A 23,576-nucleotide genomic window follows, 5' to 3' on the forward strand; every position below is an offset into this window, starting at 1 on the left:
CCATCAGGACAGGAGACATTCATTTGAGACTGAAAAAAATAATGAAGCTGTTTCTAAAATTCATGGTTAAAACCTGATACAAACAGGTAATTGTTTCTTTTTTATACAGCAAACATTGCAAATATAGAACTTTCGTATGTACATAGTTCTTCTCCTATGTAGAATGCATTGATAAATAGTAATTTTACAATGCAGAGTGAGAAAAGTGTGTGCATGGGAGTGTAGTTCTCTGACAAAGGAAACCATATACACAGTCTTGTACACAGAGTGTTCAGCGGACATATTTTGTTGCCTGTTTTTCACTCAAAGTACACAAACAGTTAATCCACAGTCACAGGACATGGCCATGCGATACCCAAATAAGTATATTCCAATGCTTTTTTTTGTTTGTTTTCTTTTTTCTAGAAAAAAGAAATGAGGATAATTTAATACGGTTGATTTTTCCAATGTTTGCTCCTTAATTTGGTTCACGTACTCACAAATGTGAATAGTCTTCATAGTTATAGCTCCATTTTGTCCAGTAATATACTCTGAATAAAAATAGCTGTGGAGGAGTTTCATGATGATCTAAATATTTCTCCCTTTGAATCTATCATTTTGTCATGTTCAACCTTTTTGAATCTGTATTATTTTGGTCCAGATTGAGAAGTGGTGGTCTGGGTGAGAGATCAAGATTTCTGTTGAGCTGATACACCTTTCCAGTAGTCTAAAATGTCGTGCAAGTCCTCATCCTTGGCAAACTGCACTTTTTTACGTAATGCATGTCCTGCTGCCATGTACTCTTCCTCTTTGTGGCGCTTGCGGTGGAGCTTGAATCGCTCCCAGATGCTGTGGGATGGTTTGCAGGAGTATTCGGGACTAGAGGAGTAGCTAAGGTTGTGGTACTGGGGGGAGAGCTGTGAGTAGGCCAGGTCTCTGGGGCGGGGCCGAGTGAGAGGCTCCAGGATGGAGGGCTTCCGGCTTCCAGAGCCCTCTAGCTGCTCCGGCTGGTGGGAGCCCGGGTAGGAGTGCCGGTGCTCACTGTACTGACGGATCTTCTCTGCCTCTGCTCTCAGGATGGCAGCTGCTGGCGTGACGGTCAGGATGGTGTCACCCGTTGGCGACGTCTTTTCAATGTACTTGGCCTCGGACTTGTAGGTGCCCTCTGAACGGAATGACCTCGGGCTCCGTATGGAGCCACTGGAGGAGGTGCTGGAACGCTTGGGGGCAGCTTCCATGCTGTGGTGCCTCTGTAAAGGGTGGTGGTAGCTTTCTTTGTAGACAGGAGACAGGAAGCCAGACTTGCTCTGCGGCTGCTCTGATATGAGCACTAGCTGTGGCTCTGCAGTGGACACCGCTCCAGATTTCACCCCTTGAAACGAGGTGGACTCCGATTTCAGGGCATCTATGCAGTTGTTGATGATCTGATTAACTTTGTCCACCTCTTTTGCAATGGTAGAGATCTCCGCCACTGAGCCTTGGTTGTTTCCAGGGATGGACATTTCGCATTCTCTGCGGTCTGGTTGCTCCCCAGTGCGAACCTCGATGTAATTGCCCTTGGCTGTTTTAGGGGTTTCACTGATATCCTGGAGTTTGTACTGTTCCATTTCACCGCTGGAAGGCAGGTATGGCATCCGGGGCATGTTCTCTCCACTCATCATCTGCTTTTGTGTCAGCTGGGAAATAGTTCCACCTTCCAACTCAGCTCCGTACTTGAGTTCAATGATGTTTTTCTTGATATTGCCTGCTTTTTTGTGTTTTTCGTCTTGCTGCCGTTTTTTTCGCAAGCAGTAGTAGACAACCCCTAAGACTATCACCATGCCAAAGAGACACCCAAGGATGGTCATGATGTAGTGAGTGGCAGTGGAGTTGTTAGCCACTCTCTCCTTTCCATTTCTGGGGCCCGTGGAGATAGTCAGGCAGGTGTGGTTGTATCGAAGAGAGTTGCGTATGGAGGCCACACAGTAGGTGTAATCCGTGTGGGCTTTTAAATTTTTCAGCTCTATTTCCTCTTTTTCCTTCTTGAGATTTTGGATGTCAGTGAAGAAACTGTTGTTGTAGAGAACCAGAATATACATCTTCTTGAAAGGATGAGGGATCTGAACCATAATAACTGCACTAGTGTGTGTCACTTGCTTCAGTTTCATGATAGGCTTCACTTCAAGGTCAATGTACGGTGGGCTGATATTGATAATGTCATAAGGCCCAGTCCCAGAGGGGCAATCCTCCACTCCGCAGGGGGTGGAGTCTGGTTGGAGAGTGGTGGTGTCAGGGGTGCCAGGAATATATGAAGTCACATAGTCCTCTGTGCACACAGTGGAAAGCATGTGCAGGGCATTACGAAAAGTGGGCATGTTTGGGTTCTGGCTGAGAAGACTGTATCCAGAGTAACCTGCAGGGGAATCGCACACCATACGCTCATTGGTTCTGTTGGGGAAAACTGCGAGCCACTTTAGAAAGCCTAGGAGCTCACAGGAACAGTTGAAGGGGTTAGTGTAAAGCTCACAGGTAGTCAGCTTAGTTAAACCACTGAAAATTGCCCCATCTAGCTGCTGGATGCGGTTCATGGAGAGATCTATGTTTTCGATGTTGGGGCATTCCCAAAAGGCATTGGGTGTCACGGTCTCAATCAGATTTGCCTGGAGGTAGAGGTACTGGAGTTTGCCTAAACCCCTGAGGATGCCCTCTGTCAGGTTTCGCAGCTTGTTGAAGCCTAGCTGAAGGACCTGTAGGTTGAACTGGGCAGAAAAGGCCCCGTCCTCTATGTAGGTGATCTCATTCTTAGTCAGGTTTAGGTAAGTCAGGTTGCCAAAGCGGCTAAGGGCAGAATAGTGGATGCTTTTAATTTTGTTCTCGTTCAGTCGTAGATCCACAATGGTGCTGTTGATATGCTGTGGAATAGCCTCATAAGGTGGTTGGTTTTGGCTGCAAATCGCGAGCCATACAAAACCCTTTTCCCCCTCAATGAGCCAACAGTCTCCTCTAACCTCAGCTGTCTGCATCAGAAAAAGGAATGCCACCCACCAGAAAAAGGCACTCATCGCCATACGTCCGTGGTAAGCCATCTGTGCTTCTTGGGAATGCATGATCTCTACTGGTAGCTACCCAGGGGTGATACCATCAACAAGATCGGACCCCTTCCCTGGTAGATGTAAATATGGAATCTTACAGCCCTCTTTTACCGTTTTTTTTTTTTTCTTTTTTTCAATTCAGGCAACAGAGTCCATTGTTAACCACCAATGCAGTGAAAAAACCTGGATGATTTTGTATTGAATGGCCCAGACAGTATTAAACAAGGCAACTGGACAGAGCTGATGCATTTAGGTTTCTTCCCGCATGCGACTGTCGGCTGGCGTGAGGTACTGAGATTGGTCTCTGGGCATCAGTATATCACCACTTCAGATTGGCTTGTGCTTATTTCCCTTGTGGCCAACATTTCTGATGAGTCTTGAATTCCTGTCTCTTTTCCTCTCCCTTTCTTGGTCTTTCATTTATGACTCTGAGGTCAGCGCTGCGAAAGAGGAGAAGATGAGATCAGTGGAACGAAGATGAAACTGAATTGAAACTAAACAGAAATCAGCATGTAGGAAAAGCATATAACTTCTGTCTGGTCCTTCAAACAAAGCTTTCAGACACTTAACAGAAAAGGGCAATTTGCAAAGTAATGCACATAGATTCCATCTGGACAAGAAGGAAGACCAGAATGAATATCAATAACAACTAAATAGGAAAACTTTCCAACTGTATCCACTTTTCAATATACATTCATCCAACCTTTCTGCTGTATATGCAGTATTACAAGAAAACAAGAAAGCTATAAACATAATAGACTTTTAGGTAGCACTTTAAATAAATTTTATTACCAAGCCTGTAATGATCACAGTAAATGTCACTTGAATGGGTGATTTAAATAGATTGTATAGAGACTGAAATTAAAAGGTATGTGAAGTTCAAATATATTGATTCTGTGAATTAATTCTTAAACAAATGTGCTAACTGATGTGTATGTCCTGATGGCAAACATGACACCTGACACATCAGTGAATGGATGTTCTGCATTCCTTTTCACATCTACTTAAATTGCCCTCCATTTAAGTTCTTCAAATACTGCTGCAGTCCCTATGGATTCTTTATTGTAAATAGATTTTATTGATTGTGTTTTTAAAAACATTGCACTTGTCCATTACCACCTGACAGGTTGAAGAAAATAGTGTGTGCTTGTTTTAACACCATTAGTATAGTGTACTCTTCTCTGTAGATATAACACACAAGACATCCTCATGAGTAATGGTACTTAGGCACCATGGGATAGTAGTCTTTCACACATTGGCAGTAAGACCCCATCTGACAGCCCCAGTGGTACATTACACTTTGCCATACGACCAAGGTGTGAGCCCTGGGACCCAGTCAGTGCAATCAATAATTGATGTTGGATATTTCAAACAAAGTACAGTGCAGTACAGGAACCCACATGTAGTAGGGGGGGCAAGATTTTGTTGTGAAACGTAGGAAGAGCAGTGAGATTTGACTAACTTTCAAGAGTGTTTGAAGCCAGGCAGAGACCTGTGGTCTCTTTATAGTGTGAAAACTCCCAGATATTCATACCACTTAGACACACTGCAAAGTACACTAATGCTTTGTATATCGCACCCTCATCAGTTCAAGCTGAAGGGGATAGCACTGTTACTGGATGGCAAACAAACCCTACATAAATAGTACAATTGTTCCTCTATCATCAAAATGTGTGTCAATCTGGGAATTGCTACCACACAACGTACATCAATGTACAGCATACCACACATTTCTAGAACTGTTTGCTCTGCATCTCGGCAGATACCCCACATGAACATGAAGCACAATGAGATCCCATCAGGCTGGCCTCTGTGTCGACTTCCCTGGGTAAATACGAGCCATGGAGCTGCTTGCTGAAGGTTGATTGATGTTTGAACGGGCATGTGCTGATTAGTGCTTGAGGTGAGTTGATCTGTTATTCAATATTGAGAAAGCTTGGTGTAGTTTATTATGGAGGTCTTTATTGATGATGTCACTGGCAGTGGCACACAAGTAATGAGCTCTGCATTGAAGGAAAATTAAATTTCGCCCAGTGGAGGACTACTGTACCAGTTATAATTGTATTCAGTCTAACAGCATAAGGAGGTGATTTCTCAAATTCTGCAGCAATTTGTTAAGTGGAGAATTTGGATATGTTGCTTTGAGGGAATTACTCAGCTTGTTTCCCCCTTTTTACTTTGGTAAGACACAAATCATTGTATATTTATTTCAATGCATTGTTTTTAATGCTCAGGGCATTTTTCATTTGATCATTGTTTTGAATTTAAACACCAGATATCAATTTTGCTGCCATTCAAAATGTATTTTTTGTTTTCAAAATCTATTATCTCATACATGCCCCTATCAGGACAAGCCCACCATCACAACATTATAGAATGGCATTATAGAAACTTTGCCTTAAAGTCTTGTCTTGCTGTACATTGCTTTGTCTATAAATGACAATTCTTGAAGAACTCAGATTTACTCTTACAAATGTGTACAGTTTACCTGCAAAATCAAAATTCAAGTGTAAAAGAATATTCCTTCAATGCATTCTTTTCAACCGGGTGATCTTTATGGATAATACGTCTCATGGGCAGTATCTATGCTATTGTCATTATGAGTCTGAATGATTCTCATTTTTTAAAGTTACTTCTAAGAAACGGCTGGACAGAAGCACAATTTTATCATGCATTTTTCAGTCCTACAAGTCTACAGTCTATGGACTCATTCTTGTATAAATTGGTCAAAATATGCCCTCAGCATGACCTTCTTAAATCTTACTGGGGCCATTTGTCTCTTCTTGGAAGAAAATCAATATTGCTTTATTAATCACGTTGACTTATCCAGGCTTGATTGTGTCCCAGCACAAGCAGCTGTAGGTCACCGTTCCACACTGAGTCTTACTTCCAGGATTTTTCGTACAGCACACAGTAGCCTATGTGTCACTTCTGCCAATGCATCTTTACCATGAATGATGAATGCAGCTATCCAGATAGGGCTCTAAAAGTATCCCCAGCTGAAAATATGAAGACATTAATATCATTTTTACCATACTCAATATGTTTTCCCTGCCGGCACGATGCATGTTTGGAACCAGCGAATCCATTATCATATGGGGGTGCTGAAAATAGCCTAACTCTGCCTTGAAGATGGAAAAAAAAGCATAATTCAGGCAGTGTCTCGGTTTACATATGGAAGGATGTGTGGAACCTTACATGCATTTAATCTGGTTCAAACATTTTCTCTAATTTGATTTTTTGGTCAAAATCAGAACGGCTTTTTTATTTGCAACATCCATGCATGATTTTTGTTGACCGATTCACAAATATTCCAGTGATTAATACCATCAGTTTCCTGGGAGAAGGATTTATTTTGGATGGCCAATGCCTTTGAAGGGTTATTAGCTTTGTAATGCACAAAGAAATTGACAGCATTAATAAGTCCTGGAGAGTATGCAAGGCATCTCATCGTTTATGTGGATGTGGCTACATGACCCAGGGCATTCAACTTTCCTCTCAGTAATGGAGGCTTTAGTGCCATACATTTGAGCATGTATTCCATAATAATAATAATAATAATAATAATAATAATAATAATAATAATAATAATAATCATAATAATAATAATAAACAGACAGTCAAAAACAAATGGGGTGTCCATGAGGCCTTGGATTTATTGTTTTGATAGTGTATACATTTAAGGGATTGGGAAAATATATGTATAAGCATTTAAATCTGTTCTTACATGGCATTTTACTGGTCTTTAGACATTTATAAACTTTTCATTGAAGTATTATAGGAACATGGAGTAAATTATAATAAACATGTATCCAGTGCTAAAAATAATATTTTACACTATTTTGAATAACCTGAATAATTAAAACATCTAGACCTATATATTTCTAAGAAAGGGCTGGACAGGTTCCCTTTGTCAGAAGCACAATTTCTTCATTTGTTTTCCAGTCCTTCAAGTCTACAGTCTATGGATTCATTCTTGTATAAACTGGTCAAAATATGCCCTCAGCATGACCTTCTTAAATCTTACCGGGGCCATTTATTTCTTCTTGGAAGAAAATCAATGTTGCTTGATTAATCATGTTAATTTGCATGATATTCTGTATTAGTATTATCCTAGAGGCATTTGGTCATGGCATTGCCACTGCACTGAGAAAAAAATGTATATATATATATAAAAAAACTCCAACCTCCAAACAATACAATGCGGCAGTCTGACATTTTCTATATTTTCTACATACTTTTTTTGTATTTATATAACATGACCCCTACCTACACAAAAATAAGCTATGACAGAAATTGTAATAATTCAAGTTAGAATACATTTATATGGTTTCTTCTCAAGGTAGATGAGTCATTGTTGCATTTCTAAGAGTTTATGTTTATAAAAAAGTTTATATCTGCCCACCTCTTCAGAATTAAACCTCTGTCTTTTGAGAATTCAGCTTTATATTTTACACCTACATTTTTGAAACATTTTTGAGTCCATCTGTGTGTTTTGTTGACTCCATCAGACCTCATAAAATGTGGTAGGGTACACTGCCATACAGTATGGACCACAATTCTGGATTGCTTTAGGGTCACCTTTATTCATATAGTTTGTTTGCCATAGATGTAAACTGTTTAGTGCCTTGGCCCAAAACAAATGATGTATTGAATTCTATTATCGATAAATGACTCTATAATACTAGATTAGAGAACTGGTATGGCTTGCTTCAAGGCAAAATATTTTTTACTTGCAGATTGACCTTCTACTCCAGTTATTAAAAAAATGGCAAAGGATAACATTAACCTGAGTGTACGTTAACAAAAACAACAACCAAATTTCAATTTAAATGAATACATAATTAAAATAATACATACACAACAGTTGTGTCTGAAACTGTCAGTGTATAACACATTACCCCTTGACATTTATATGGAATACTTTAAGTTATACTGTCCAACTCTGTTATAGTAAGAATATAGCATCTCCCTGATGAACAGATCAAAGGGTTAATTTGTTACTGTAAACCCTCAAAATTCCAATATTAAATTAAATTCACCTTTTACTACATGTGCCCTTTTCCTACAGTACAACTCAATTGCAGTGTGAAGCCAAAATTATACAAAATAGTTTTGGGGAATGACTGAGGCTACAGTTACATACATGAGACATCATTTCCTTAAAATCCCATTATTTAAAATTTATTTTCAGATGACAACCATCAAAGTTTGGAAGCAGTGTGTTTCCCCAACTACCCTGACATTTGGTGGTGGGCTTCTCAGCTTCCAGAAGTCAAAACATAAGATGTGAGCTTCGGCTAACTGCATCTTTCAAACATATTCAAGAAGAGATAACCCGTCACAACTGAATTAGTTAAGTATTTTAATTCACATTATCTGCATTCCTGAAGAAACTATATGACATTTATTGTGCATTGGAGGACTTGGATGGCTATAACTTTTTAACCTTTTTCTCAAAGAGTTTGGTAGTTATTGAAGTATTTGTAAATGTGTTCTCAAAGCCATCTTAAAATAATAACACACAACAGTAGTCAACATAAAATACTATGTAGGAAATCTTTTTATGGTTGGACTTATATCAGCACATCGACGGACTTCCAGTTGGGGAGCATTAGCTTATAAACTGACATTGACAAGCTGGCAAAATTCATTCTGATAAGTGGAAAAAGCAGTTAGCTCAGATAAAATACTGCATTCCAGACATGAATACAGATCCAAAAAGCCCTATACATGTAACCTGGAAATAATGTTACAGTGTCTATTGCCTGGTTGGATTTATTCATATCTCCACAAATAAAGCTTTTGGCATACAAAAATGTCAGGTTACTCACACATAAGAAGTACTACCCTGTTCCAATCTCTCCTTTAGGAACAAGCATCATCAAGCCCAAGACAGATCAGAGGCCCTAACAGGACACTTTCCTGTATCTCAGTGTATGGGACAAAGATTTTGTCTGTGTTGAAGTACTCTGTCTATTTTTATGTATGAATCTGTCTCTTTATAACAAAGAATCTCTGCTCACACAGCACATTTAAGTAGATATGTTAACATTCGACATTGTGTAAAGTAGCTGTACACATGTCCTTAAGCAAATTTCAGTGTAATAAATCATTGCGCATTTCATTGTGTGGGAGTTCAGCAACATGCAGCAGGAAAGCATACACTAACCATACTTGTCATTGCAACTCCAATGATACCCAAAAGGCAAAATAAAGAATCTGCGTGATCCAAGACTAGACGACATCAAAGTTACTTTCGGTCTTATCCAGACAGGAGGAGCACAGAAAGAAGGAGATTCCGTGAAATAAATTCTAATATAAATCCAAATGCAAGCTGTCACATAATATTAAATCAGCTATAAACCATTAATAAATACATTTGTAGTTCTACGTTCAGTTTATATAACAGCTGTCTCCATGGTAACCCCATGAGGCACAGATTGTTCTCTTAAAGGTCCTTCATTGTATAAAAAAAAATTCATATGACAGTGTCTATGCTCTCTTTCAGCGATCTGTCATTGAGCCTATTGTAGCAGATGGTGATACTGATACTGTTCTGTCAAATGGAGCCACTGCTACGACCAGGAACTCCATTGCAAACCGTCAGAAAACTGGATATCCCAGAAAGTGATGAAAGGCCACTGTGACACAAAAACAACGACGGATGAAAATCTAGACAGGTCATACCTCTAGTGTCTGTGGCAGTCTGCATGCTCATGAGACTGTTCTGATACCCGTAGACTGTGGGGCCCAATAACGCACCAATGGTGTTCAGCACAAGGGGAGATATTGCTCTGCATGGGCCCTGAGGAGCTCAGTGAAGATGAGTGGCTCCAAATGACAGATGGAGCGACTGCTCCAGTCCAGCCTTGGCGACTGAGTCCTGATGGTGCGTCTGCAGGGTGCGTGTGAGAAAGGGACCGAGACACACCACCTCCTGCTGTCTACGGCCCATTATGAGCTACATACATGCAGGCGTCACTGAGGGGATGATTTAGATATCACATGAGGAGGCCAAGAAGGGGGAATTATGCAGGCATTCGCCACTCAGTAAAGCAGAAGGAAAATTTGTGTGTGTGGATACCTACAGGACTTAAACCTCTTAAACGGTTTCTGAGGTAAATAGAATGGCCCTATGATTCCTGTTCACTGGCTTCAGCAAAACATTTCATGGTCAAGCACAAAAATCGACACCGCTAATATGATTTTATGGCCATGCCATTTCAAAAAAAAGTACATTTGGCTGCCTTCAAATATTTTGGGGGCATGGAGAAGGTCCCAGGATGCCTAATAATACAGCACCAAACCGATACAACTGTTACAACTTCAAACTGAGGAATAATCAAAAGATTTAATGCAATGAAGATGCAGAATTCTAGCACTAAACTGAAATAAATTTGTAATTATGATCAGGAAAGCTGGATCTCTCAATCTATTAGGTTACAAAACTCTGATGCAAATATTTGCTCAATAAACTGAGAATTGGGCTCCAGCGCATGAAATATTCACCAGTGTTTTTATTCTGTTAACAGACCTTTTTAGTAAAATGCTCCTCAAACTTGAAAAATCTCAGCATAAAGTCAGATTCCAAGTGTTACAGAATACTGTATTGTAACAAGAATTAAGTGCTGCCTCACACATATTTCTTTTTTGTGGGAAGATAACCTATTTAGGAATACTTGAAGTCAGAGGCAAGGTTTTCAAAAAGGGGTTCAAAATTGATTAGAAGCACACATTTGCAATGCTTTCTTTAACCTACATTTAATCCTGTGCCAGTGTGTATCCTTGTGATAGGAATTTTTAAAATGATTTCAGAGTGAAATAAATGAATTCTCTGCCACTTTCAGAGCAGAGGTCTGCTGTTAGAGACAGAGCAGGCTGCATCAGCAAACGTGGAGCACCTTGGATACACTTTTAAACTACTGCACAGACAGGTAAACTGAGAGGAAATAAGCTGGCCACAGAGGGTCACAGGGTTTGAGGAATGCCAGTGGGTTAAGAAAATGGTTTGTTAAATTACAGGATGGAGTTTTAAGAGACTTTTAAAAGTTTCCCCCTCTGAACACTGAACATGTAATCCCGTTGTGTGATTTGGGGCCTCAGGCAGAGTTTTCGAATCTAAACGATTTGGCCGCTCATTCCCTCTGTGATACACATCCCAGCTCCATAAAGGTCTCTCAAATCAGATTGCGCTCTTCCATTTTTAAAATTATGTTTTTGCTATATACTTCCACATGTGGCCAGGGATTGCAGGAGGATGGCCACAACTACCTACCCCAGGGCGTGTAGTGCTGTAGAGAGAAATGTATTGTTTTTACTTTGGTGCAATTAAATTTGCAGAACAAATCATAACTCACTGCTTGTCCTCTCATTGCTGCACATGGTGAAGAGTATGAGTAGGAAACAAGAGGTGGAGGCATGCTGGGAGCCGCATCCTTGGCATGTTCCGTAACACTGCGGTGATAAAACAGCCAGACCTGACACGATCAGGGGCAATGAAATGGAAGCCTCATTGCAGAGAGAGGGAGACTGAAAGCTTTAGAGGATGTGAATTAATTAGAATGATAAAAAAGCTAAGGGGCTAAAAAGATGCAGTAATTTCCACTACACAGTGGTAAGGAGCATGCTTGAGAGGCCTGATGAACTGGAATGAAGAGGGTGCAGTGCAATCCCACAGTAGCACACGTGGCAAGCAGGCCATCTTCACCACACAAAAGTGTGAAAACAGACTGTGCCAAAATTGAGCACTTATTGGAGCTCAACCCATATCTTGTGTCTATCAGCTCTGTGCCCTCTGCTAAGCTGCGTTTGCGTTAACAAATGACTCCGCTCGCATGTCGTGTTTACCCCCCAGGACTGTGTCTTCCTTACTGGCTCTGGGGAAATCCGCCCCCTCCCGGATTACAGATTCATATTGTGAATCACTGATGTGATGAACAGCCTACTTTCCTGATCTAACTGTCTACAGGACTGGGCTGCTGACATCTGGTTTTGAAGGTCCCTGGGATTTTGTGCTACAGTCAAGGAGAATCACAAAGAATCTACTATATCTGGAGGACCAGGCCAAAGAACTGCACTGTACTCAAATTGAACCACACAAGCCAGTTCAAAATAATGGGAACCGGTGAAGTATGTTTATAAGCAGTGCCTCCAAAATCATCACCTGCATCAGTGAGTCTGTCTATATGTCTGGCAACTGAAGGAACAAGTTGACGCTATCAAATAGTCAGATGCTTAAGCCGTGCCCATGAGGCCCCGGGAGGTGATAGCCTTGTGACAGCCAATAATTTAATCTGAATACAGTTTAAGAGCCACTGAGACAGGGCTGCAAACTGATGGGCAGGTTAATCATGCGGGAAAGCTTTTGTATGGTTTAATTCAGATATATACGTAATGCGTGCCCCTGTGTGTTGCCCCTTGTGAGAGACTGATTAATCTGAGTCCTCCTGCTGACGATGCTCTGACGAGGCTCCAGGTTGCACGTCCTTGGGGCCCGGGCGCGATAGGTGGGGGGGATCTGCCTCTGAGCAGCAGAGCGCACACCGTGTACCAGCAACATGTAGGATCAAGGGCGACAGGGCCGCCGTGACAGACTAATGATAGAGGGACGTGATTGTTTAATTGCCAAGCCATCGGCTCCTATGGATTAGAGGTTATTCCTGGCAAGGGCTAATATTTTGCACAGCTTGACCTATGTGGTGCCTGGCGTGCATTGGCTGAATTTTCACTAATATCTAAGCATCCCTAACCTTTAGTTGTTGAAGCCAAGCCAATTGTCCTTGAGAAAATAACAAGGGGGGAACAAGTACATCTGGGTGTAGCAAGCCAGAATTAAATACAGTAATAAGTTGTGGGGCAAAGTGAAGGGAGGCCTGCTGTTCTTCCCGATGCTGCTCAACACAGTGGCATAACTGGGGCGAAAGACCAGCGTTCATAAACAGCTCCATCAGTGCTAATGTTGGCAAAGCCCTCTCTGGAGGAAACCAGTTTATGGTTAATAATCTCTAAAAGGAGAACATCTGTTTTGGACCTTGGGTAATGAGAAAGGAACCCTGTGGCACAGTGGAAGGCTTTCTTTGTAATAAACATGCTGCAGTATCAGCCAGCAAACCTAGGTCTCCTTCAGCGGTCTGTTTTCTTTCTGTCTTTTTAAAATTTCTAACTATTCACAAACCTTTGGTTAACACTTGTACATTGTGCCTAAAGAACAATGCAACTGCTATGATAATTGTTTTATTTTTTTATTTATTTTGCTCAATATTAAAGTATCTGTAAATCTTGTAAGTTTCTTCAGTTTTGATTAGTGTAAAATTCTGAACCTACCACTAAAAGGAATTTATTAACCTGGAGTTGTCTATCCACTTGGGGTGGTTACATTCAAAAAGTACCACAGTCTGACTGACAGTCTATATATCAAAGATTACTGATCAAGACTTAATACTATGATACAATGTTTAAAAACAAATGAACTGGAACTCAGTTAGATTTGTGAGACATAATTATTGTTTCATGATGAATCCAGGGAGAAATAATCCAAGGGTTGGAGTTCTGCAAATGCTTCTTGTTGCTTCACATAACCTATGATTAAAATCTAATTTATTTTATGCCAAGAGTGAGAATAATGTTTTACTTAATAAACTTGAAGAAATTAAGTTAGGAAATTAAGTTTAACATGATATCTGTTAATAAACGTGTAGAAGTACAGACACACATTGAGATATGCATGACAGATATATTGTCAATGGAATTTTATTGTCTATATTATATATCGTCTATGTCATTTTGAAGGAGTAGCTGAGATTTCCAGACCATGCCCCTGGTTTTGTGTTTGGGAGGCTGTGTTTTCAGTGTGTGCCATTGAAGAGTAATGGCTCCTATCACTAGAATGTCAAGGGTTTATTGAAAATGACCCAGGAAATAGCTCTTGAACCAGTCAGCTTTCCAGGCCACAGAATACAGGAGAGGCATTCCCAGGGTACAGTCTTTCCACTGAAAGCAGAACTGTGATATAATGAACTAGTACCCCTTAGGTACACCTAAATGGACCCACCCAGTGGTTAATGAAGTGTCATTGCTACCTTTTCCTTAGCCTTTCGTAACCATCAGTTACTGAATTCTATGAGCGATATTAGACATATTAGTTAATTCCTTTCTTAGACTCATTGATATTACAAGATTTCTTAACATTCCAAAACATATTTTGGGATTTAAATGCTCACATTTGACTCTATTACCCAGGAGAAAAGTCAGCTTTGCTGTTCATAACAGGCAAGCTCCACTGTGAAATATGACAAATAGTCGGCTCTTGATCTGGCTAACTTCATTGGTATGCATGACTTGTTCTCTGCACTGCCACATGGCAAAAGGATTGGATCAGCAAAGCTGTGCAGTCCTGCAGCATCCAAAACAGTGGAAAGCCAGAGGTATGTGGAGGGAGGCCTGGGAGAGGGAGGGATTCAACACTAAATAACTCTGATTGCACCCCCCAGATGGAAGTGCTGTTTTCACACTCTCATCTGCGCCTTGGTGACCTTGGGATCACGGCTGACAGGATTCTAAGGGAGCAGCGTTGTTAGCATGGTAAAACAAACATTGACAAGGACAAGTGAAACGTCTCCTCTCAAGGTCAGCATAACGGTAAACAATCTGTCAAAAATAATAAAACCATGCAGAATATTAACGCAATGCCACACACTGTGCCGTGCTCATTGAGGGAAGGGAAATTTATGCAATGTCCTGAGCGTGGTTTCCTGCTCCCATTAACATACAAAATACAACAAGCCCAATGAAGACTGCCCCTGACCAAAAAGTACGGGGTTAGAGTTTATTGTTGTAAAGATTCCAGTAGGAAGAAAACACAACAAATGCATGTAATCCTTAACATGGTTCTTTTTTCCCCTGGTCCTTCGTTGTTTTCCCGTTAGCCTTGTGACGCAATGATACCTGGACACACGCACACGATTCTGTGAAAAACAGGAACTGAGGTTGAGTGTTTATGGCACCACTGGCGCTTGTGCCAGACATCGGCGTACCCCTGTCACCCCCTTCAGCTCTCTCCTCCTGATGTCTTTGGAAGGGCTGGTGGGGCTTGGGAAGATTCAATAGCGGACCTGAGCCTGATAGGGTTTTTGATATATTTTGTTCACAATACAATGTGACAGCCTCATGCAGGGGAGACAAAGGCGGCATTTGCAGTGCAAGCGCCAACCTGCCCATTTACCTTAAAAGCCCATTAACTCGCTGACCCTCCATGGTCTCGGGGAGAGGGTGTGATATTTCTCACCTCCTGGCTGCTGTACGGTTTCTCATCTTTTGCAAACCCATGATGCTAATGCCGAGTGTCAATGTCTTCAGAACAAAGTGAGATATCTGATACTGAGATGGGCAGAATCAATGGTGCTGATAAGCATCTCTGTTTCCAACATGCAGCTTTTGCTGATAACTAACAAGAAGATATGATGTGATTTTGCTTGAACCATATGAGGAGGGAAAAAACAATCACCTTATGCAAATAGTTCAACTAAAGTGGAGTATCATGGGCCCATGTCCAGAGGAAAAAAAGCAAAAAACAAAGAAAGACACTCAAACATGCATCATCATAATGGAGAATAAACCAAGAGACAGGTTTTACTACTCTGCCTGGCAAAGTAATTATCACAGCTCTAAGGGATGAGATAAAATAAAACAGCAAACGAATGAAAGGACTTGTCTCCAGGAACATTTAATTTATGATATTAATCATGACTGTATATTATAGGTGGGAAGAGACTCCAAACCCTTGTAGTTTAGGATGACATAACAAGTGTAGCAGAACAATTACAGGCAAAGTACCAAGCTCACAGTCTGGAGAATGTGACATATGGTTATTCATTCCATCATTCTAATCCTCTAATCCATCACCTGTGATTCTTTAAGCAGCATCTGCTGAAAATTGGATTCTGCTTAGTTTTTTAGAGAGAGCTGAAGATAGTTTTAAAACTTTCTTTATAAGAGATACTTCAGACATTGCTCCATAAGCCATGTTGCATTAAACATGTAGTTTCAGGTTCACAGATCAAAACTAGCCAAAAGCAGTTAATTAAGGGCAAAGTTTTTTCCAGAGGCACCCACTCAATCATTCTTTATTACAGAATATTTCCTATTTATTTAGTTAGTTATTTTTTTTTTTACAGATTAATCCTCATGTGTTTGGAGCACACCTATAGTAACTCATCTCTTAATTATTTTCAACCTCTGGAACTGTAGATATTGGTCATGAAAATCAGACTGAATACAATGACAAACCATTAACTTAATTAAAATGCTAATATTAACTTTTTTCCTCCCTGTAATCAAGCAAAAAGCTTTCAAATCACAGTGAGCATCTGAAATATACCAATCTCTTTATAGGAATTTTTCTGTTTGTAGTATAGGAAATATCATACCTATTTTGGAAGTAAAATGTTTAACCCCCACAAAACCTGTGTGTTTCACATAGCTTTGAGGGATGACTTGAATGGTGAATTACATTCAAATCTTTAACAAAATTCTTCCACCACATGCTTGCACTCCATACAAATTAAACAAAAAGTTTATTTGAATAGCGAAATAAAATGTTTAAGATGTGTTGTTCTCTTTCTGAACTTCCATCCCCTCCTTCCTGTGCTCCAGGTTTTTAGCTTGTGCATATTTGGTTATCATCCTTTGCAGTATGCCATTTAGAGATATGGTGGGGTGACACTGTTTCCAAGAAACGGTCCTTCAGAATGTCTGATGCCTGGTGAGGTGCAAAACAGCCATGTGCTGTGAGCAGCTCAGCGTTCCTAAAACCTCTGGGTGGATCTGTGAGTTGTCATGGGCTGATATGCTTGTGTAGCTACTGCCAGGCCACTTCACATTGTTAATCCCACAGCTATCTGAAACGGTCACAGTTTAGGAAGAGCAGCGCCTTTTGATGTCTGTCCCTCACATCCCGAAGATCCACTCCTGTCCAACAGCGATTTAGTCCCCCAGTCCTGTGAACTCTCCACTTCCCAGAGGGGAAAAAACAATGCATACAAATCTCTTCCACTACTCTCATGCAGAAATATATGGAGGTGTGTGGCTTTTATTACTTTTTCTACAAATGGGGGGTGTGCTGGGGTGAGCAAGTAACAGATTTAAGTCATAGAAAAGTTAAGCAGAACTGTGGAACAACACAAGGCTCAAGTGGGGAGTTTATTAGAGATAAACCCCCTAAATTCAAGGAATATCCAGAGCAATTCAGTTAAGCTGCCAAGTAGTTTGGCCTTAACTTGCAGTAACAAATTTATAGTAAGGCAGGGTTACTCATTTTTATAATTTGCAGAACATCATAAACTGAAAGAGAAGAAATATGTTGGTTACATAAAAAAGAAAGTGCTTTAAAATTGTTAAATAAAATACAAGTTAAAGCCAAAATTCTTTGTGCTTGAACTGAAATCCCTCCTAAAATGACTCCATGTAACAAGCTGAAAGTACAAATTCCTCCACTGTCTTTTAAATTGCATCTGTATAATTGTTACCCAGCTGGACTGCACTATAGGCCTGCTTTTCTTTTCTGAAGGGAACCTCAGGGGCAAATCATCAGTGTGGTGTAACCAAAGGTTTACTGGCTTGATTCCCAGGTGCAGCACAAACATGGTACCCTTGAGCCCAGGGTCCTTAACCTGGATTGCCCCCCTTAATATTCAGCTGCGTAATAAGTTAATATGTAAAAAAATGGAAGTTATGCAAGTCATTCAGAAAGATGTGCAATTCCAATAAATGATGTAATATTGATGTAGTAAATGGAGTAATAACGCAAATACACAGAGGGAACAATCGGGATTTAGCCTTTCAAAAACAGTTAACATTCTTGCTCAGTGTCTTTTCTGTCACAGCTTGTTTAATCACGCCCCAGAAACCAGTGGGCTACGTCAATCGAAATCACTAACTCCTTCAGTACGTACTGCCACCTCAAGAACCCTTGACAAATATTACAAAATGTTTTCATGGCAAAAAGTCTATTGGTGAGCATATACTTTAAAATTGCTGAGGGAATTCACTTCTTCAAAATGTAACAATTATACAGACTGTTTACTCAATTTATGGGGCTTATAGTATGAAAATATGGATGAATTTGTTTAACTACAAATCCAAGACATTTGCAATATAGAGTATGTTGCAACGTTCACGATTAGTTATCAAAATAACTAAGTTAGTCTTCCATCTGCCAGTCTGCCATCTTTGCTGACCCAGCTGGGTAAACATGAAGCAAGTATATAGAAACTACTATAATTATTGCAAGGCAGCATTTTAAGGAAAGAAAAGGACTAAAAAGTTTATACATATTCTTTCAATTCAATGTTATGCAAATCAACACATTTGAAATTGCTATACAACTTATACTGTCCAGATTTTTACATTGGTCCAATGACTTCCATCTGTCATGGTACTATGTAATTATTTTATCATATTTCTAACCTCTCTGAGCTAAGTAGGGGTTAAAACTGTATTTAACGTAATGTAAATGCATGTATGTGTCTTTGTATCTCTTTATGTATCTTCTGTGAGAAGCATTTCGTGAGAGAGAGAGGCCTTTCTCCAGCATATCTGCTGACTGCAGGGATAAGGCAGCTCAATATCACCTCTGCTGAATTAAAGCAGTAACAAAGAGCTTTCAAACTTCCTGGCTGCTGCAAAACCTGAATGTAGACCGGTTAGCACAATATGACAATGAAAGCCATACCTCTATGCTGTCTTAAGTGGAATTTACATTGTGAGAGGGATGCAGCAGCGAAATCTGAGGCCAGTGGTGGAATGTGATGAATATCAAAGTACACCAGACATGATTAAGAACAAAGGCTCTGCCTGTAGTTTCAGCCACTCTCTCTGCTCACCAGCGTACTCAAGGTGAGCCAGAGAAGCAGCCCATCTTTTGCCTTGTGCTCAGCCAATGCACATAGAGCTCACCGCTACCTCTCCACTCTCTGCAAACAGCAACGTTCCAAGGGAGTCTGAAACAGCAGAAATGCCAGAGGGCTAAACCTGCAACAACTTATAACATTTAACACTTCCTCGCGAAAAGGTTAGCACCGCTCTGAAGTTTCGTCTGACCTTTATTCAGGTAATCAACAGAGTCTTCATTCCAATCCCGCAACCACCAGTGACTTGAACCATGCGGCATTCTTTCCTGACCCTGTTTACAAAGCCTCATCTCGCATCCTTAAGGTGCTTGGGCCTCCACGTGAGGCCGATTGCAAGAACAAAGAGCAGACTCAGCCAACTGAAATGCAGCAAGCGTTCACATAAATGCCCCTCAACTGGAAAACATTCTCTGCCTTTATGATCTCAATGGTTGGGTTCATCTCACACACAGGAGGTGGGGGGGAAACCCCTGCAGTGGGTAATCATACACAACAGAAAAACAATACTATTCAACCCCAAATGGCCACTGAGCACAACTGGAAAATCACAGGCTTTGAAAATGGATCCAGCTGCCATCAGGTGATACATTTGTTAAGAGGGAAATGAATAACCTTAAGCATTTTTTCTCCCTGCTTTATTCCCCAGTCCATGACCTTTCAGGTAAACACCAAATGTCAGATGTTGAATGTGTGGATAACCTGACCTAAGCTCCCTCACAGCAGGGCTTTGAAGCAGGAATCCTTTAAGTGTAAACTTTATGAAGCTACAGTGAAACCTGAAGGGACATCAGCCATTAATAATGCATGCTGCTGCTATTTGTCCGCTCTGACTCACTCTGCTGGGTTATGTACCGATTCACCGCTGCAGTCTCTGCTAATTAAAGGAGAATAAATTACTGCTTAATTCTTTGTTTTTTTCTCTTTTTTTTCCCCGGCAGTAAATTAGATCCAGCATCACCACATATTTGCAGCACGATTTTAAAACGTCCTCTGCATGAGCCAACAACTATTGTACACACAAGCTTAGTTGTTGAGGACAATGTTTGGTGGTGCTGGGCTTGTCAAATCCTCCCGTTTACATTGCATCTCATAGTTCACAAGAGAAAAATAAAATTGAAAGCAGAAGAAAGCGTTTCAGTCACATGTAACGCACCCCCACTGAACTCATATAAATGGACGGAAAGCAGCCGCTTGGACCTTCTCTCCTCGCAACCCTCTGAGAGTTTTGGGTGCATATGTACATCTCCTGACTAATTTTTTACCAATTAGTGTCCACCTACACAGTCTCCTGGTGGACCTGTGAGGGTCTGGGCAGAGTTTGCAGGTCTCCAGGGCTGCATGCTGCTCCCACCTGAATGGCGCAGCCCCCTCTCAGCTTCAGTGACATTTGGGCTCTGCTGCACACAGGCTAATGATGGGTTTACATAAGAGCCATGCCATCCTCAGTAGGTGATCTTATAAAGCAAAGCTATTTGAGGCCCGCTCACCGGCTGAATGAGAAGCCATTTAAAATGTCGTTGCAAGGTTCTTCTCTGTATCTGAGGGCATTTAAGAAATCTGAGGAAATATGAGAACTAAATCATATACCACAGACACATATCTCTCAGTTTCTCTCTCTCTCTCTCATGCAGTATTTATATATCCATAGCAAAGTCATATTGTTCACAAATGATGAATTTTATGCCTAAAATTTTATGGAGAGTCACAATGTTATTAAAAAATCCTCTCAAACATGAAATAGTAATTTGGCTTGTGTAAATTTCTGAGTGCTTCAGTGATGATTGGTGGTGTTTAGCTATAATGCCATGGGGCTGTCACTCTCTGATCTCAAAATCCATTGTGAGACAAGAACAGCCTTAATCACAGGTGCCTTGCTGGTTGACATGCGTTTCTTTACTGCATCTCTTCGGTTAGTCTTAAGAGGACTATCATAAGCCTCAAAAGGGGTTCGTTAACAGGAAGTGTCCTGCTTTGTCACCTTGCCTCTAGGCACTTAGCTTTACTGTGTGACTTTTTTCCAAAATGTTTTATGTGCTAGATGCTACAGTGATTTATGTGAGATGCAAGATTCACTGTATTCAAATTGTCATTTCATTTAACATCTCTTATTATGCACGATTGCGCTCGATTGATTACCATAGTGCATGGTTCCATCGAGTGTAAAATGATCCGTATGAGCAGACTGCTTGACTCTTACAATCAGATTAAGTAAAGCAATGATTCTGTCCCAGTGATCTCCCTATATACAGGTGAGTTCACTGTATATTGTATATATACACAATACAGTAAAACAGAAAAATCAAATGCATAGACAGTGCTGATTGCTAGAGTCTATGCTACTTGGTATTTGATTATTCAAGTGAAGTGTTCTCCATGTCTAGTTACCAGCATTATTCCCTTCAATGCTAATGTTAGTGGCAGTTTAAACTGTGTGAAACTTGCATAGACTCTAGCTTCAGAGACACTTGTGAAAAGAGCAATTTGTTCCACTGTGTACTTCCAAAGCTAAGCAATAAAAACATGTCTCCAATGTACAGTGCTGCCTTCCATAGTGTGTAATGTACTCTCTCAAGCGAAAATGCTTTTCAAACTGGTTCAGCTAAGAGCCATAAACAACTAATAAGTTTTAGTGTGTTGTGGGAGCAAAGCAAATGCTTATTTAATTCCTAATGCTTTGGAGAGTGTTAAATTAGATTTCCTAAATTACTTTAAAGCAAAACTGCAGATTGCAAAACTTCAAACAATGTATTGTTCCAATGGTGACATACAGGGTTGGGAGGGTTACTTTTAATATGTATTCCACTACAGATTACAGAATACTTGCCCTAAAATGTAATTTGTAACGTATTCTGTTACATTACTCAAGGTAAGTAACGTAATCTAAATACTTTGGATTATTTTCTGAACACTGTGTTTTTAATTTTTAAAAGTATGTAAGTAAAAGTGTGATTGTGGCATATAGCCTACTGGTTGGGTGATTCTCACGAACTATGTCCACGTGATGTCAAATTCTAAATGGCTAAACTTGAGTTATGAAAGTTTTAAAAGGATGTGCCCCAGTATAATTCTCATTACCAATATGTTTTATGATGAAGGGAAAAGACTATTTTTTAAAAAAAGTAATTTTCAAAATATTTTAATAGACTTACTCGAAAGAGCAAGATGGAATCCGAAGAACGTTCTTAACGGTTTTTTAAAGAATGTTCATCTGACTAAAGCTATGTTCACACTAGCTACCTTTACATGCACACTTTTTTTCATTCGGAACGAAATCATTCCTCCGAACGTACTGTTTACATGAAAGCGATTGGATAGTTTGTGCACGTTTACATGTCTCAAGCGTACTATCGGAAAAGACTGACATGCGCAAGATCACGCATCCAGCATTCCCGTGTAGCCGTCTGCAAATATGGACGTGCCGCATAGGCCACTATAGCCAAACTTTTCTCAATTCTAATAAAGCAACAATTCGAAAGAAACCTCCTCTTCGTACAGATATTGAATTAGAGAATGCGTGCACGGGATGTTTTGTGCCGGGATACTGTCCTGTACAAAACAATACCTTTGCTGCGCATTCTGTCCCCCAAAACACGATGGATGTGGATGAAAGTCAGAAGCAAGGACTGGTGGGACAAAGTTGTCCTACATGCATTTACAGATCTGGAATGGCGAGACAACTTCAGGATGACACGACAGTCACTCATGAAGTTATGCTCAATGACGGAGGGGTACATGGCACCACAGGAGGTTACAGTTGGAGTTCCCATTCCTATCACAATGCGAGTCGCAGTTGTGCTATACAAACTGGGTAACTGCAGAATACGTTCACGAGTACATCACACATAGGCTACAGGAATAATGCTAGTTTGGTGGTGGAGGGAGCCATTGAAAAGTGATACTGGCGGTGACGGCTGCACGAAATAAGGTGGAGCTGGCAAGCCTCCTCCATCTCTGACGCTGTCTCATTATTTTTACAAAACATGCGCCGCAGCTCCACATTGCCATGTTGTCCTAAATAAGCAAGCCCATTTCATTACCCTCCAATTTGGTTTGTTTAGTCAACTAGGCCTACTTCTACTTCCGGGTGCAATGTCATTACCAATGTGGATAAGACCGAAAATGAGGATTGCCACCTGGACACACGGATCGGATCCGATCACTACTTTTGACAGTCAATCAGGAAGATCTGATTTTGATCGGATATGCAAAAAAATCGGATTTGAACTGACTGTGAACGTAGCATAAGGTTCTGAACGGTTATTTTTAGAATGTTCACTTAGCATTGTTGTGGCTAACATTTGGGCACCCCCGTGGCATTTCATCGCAGTTTAATTGTAGGCTAAATGTTAATTCAAAAATTGTACATCACACGAAAACACGAGTTAGAAAAGGCACGAGTCACCCTAAATACATTGTGAGGGAGAAAGGAGTAGCTTAACAATTTAATGTATAATATGCGTAGTGTAAAATTGTTGGAGTAATCGCAGTTTTGAACATGTGAAATTTCACGTGTTTTGTCACTGTATCTACTCGTTAGCTGGTTAGCTTTAATACTATACCTACTAGCCTACTAGCTAGCTGAATAGCTAATCCAGTGCAGCCAAACTATGTAAGATAG

At 40.5% G+C, this 23,576-nt stretch overlaps 1 protein-coding gene and 1 long non-coding RNA gene across 2 annotated transcripts in view; both read right to left on the reverse strand.

Moving 5' to 3' along the window:
- Positions 1-554: 554 nt before the first annotated feature.
- Positions 555-3,142, reverse strand: elfn1b (extracellular leucine-rich repeat and fibronectin type III domain containing 1b). The gene has a single exon (XM_036537995.1). It carries the CDS (start codon positions 3,063-3,065, stop codon positions 669-671), a length of 2,397 nt encoding a protein of 798 aa, XP_036393888.1. The 5' UTR covers positions 3,066-3,142; the 3' UTR covers positions 555-668.
- Positions 3,143-3,260: 118 nt separating this feature from the next.
- Positions 3,261-23,576, reverse strand: part of LOC118770711 — a 50,254-nt gene continuing 29,938 nt past the window's right edge. Inside the window, exon 3 of the long non-coding RNA XR_005004566.1 lies at positions 3,261-3,490. This is a non-coding gene — a long non-coding RNA (uncharacterized LOC118770711). The remainder of the gene's footprint in view (positions 3,491-23,576) is intronic.

This window comes from Megalops cyprinoides, chromosome 1, assembly GCF_013368585.1.
Source record: "Megalops cyprinoides isolate fMegCyp1 chromosome 1, fMegCyp1.pri, whole genome shotgun sequence".
Lineage (NCBI taxonomy): Eukaryota > Metazoa > Chordata > Actinopteri > Elopiformes > Megalopidae > Megalops > Megalops cyprinoides.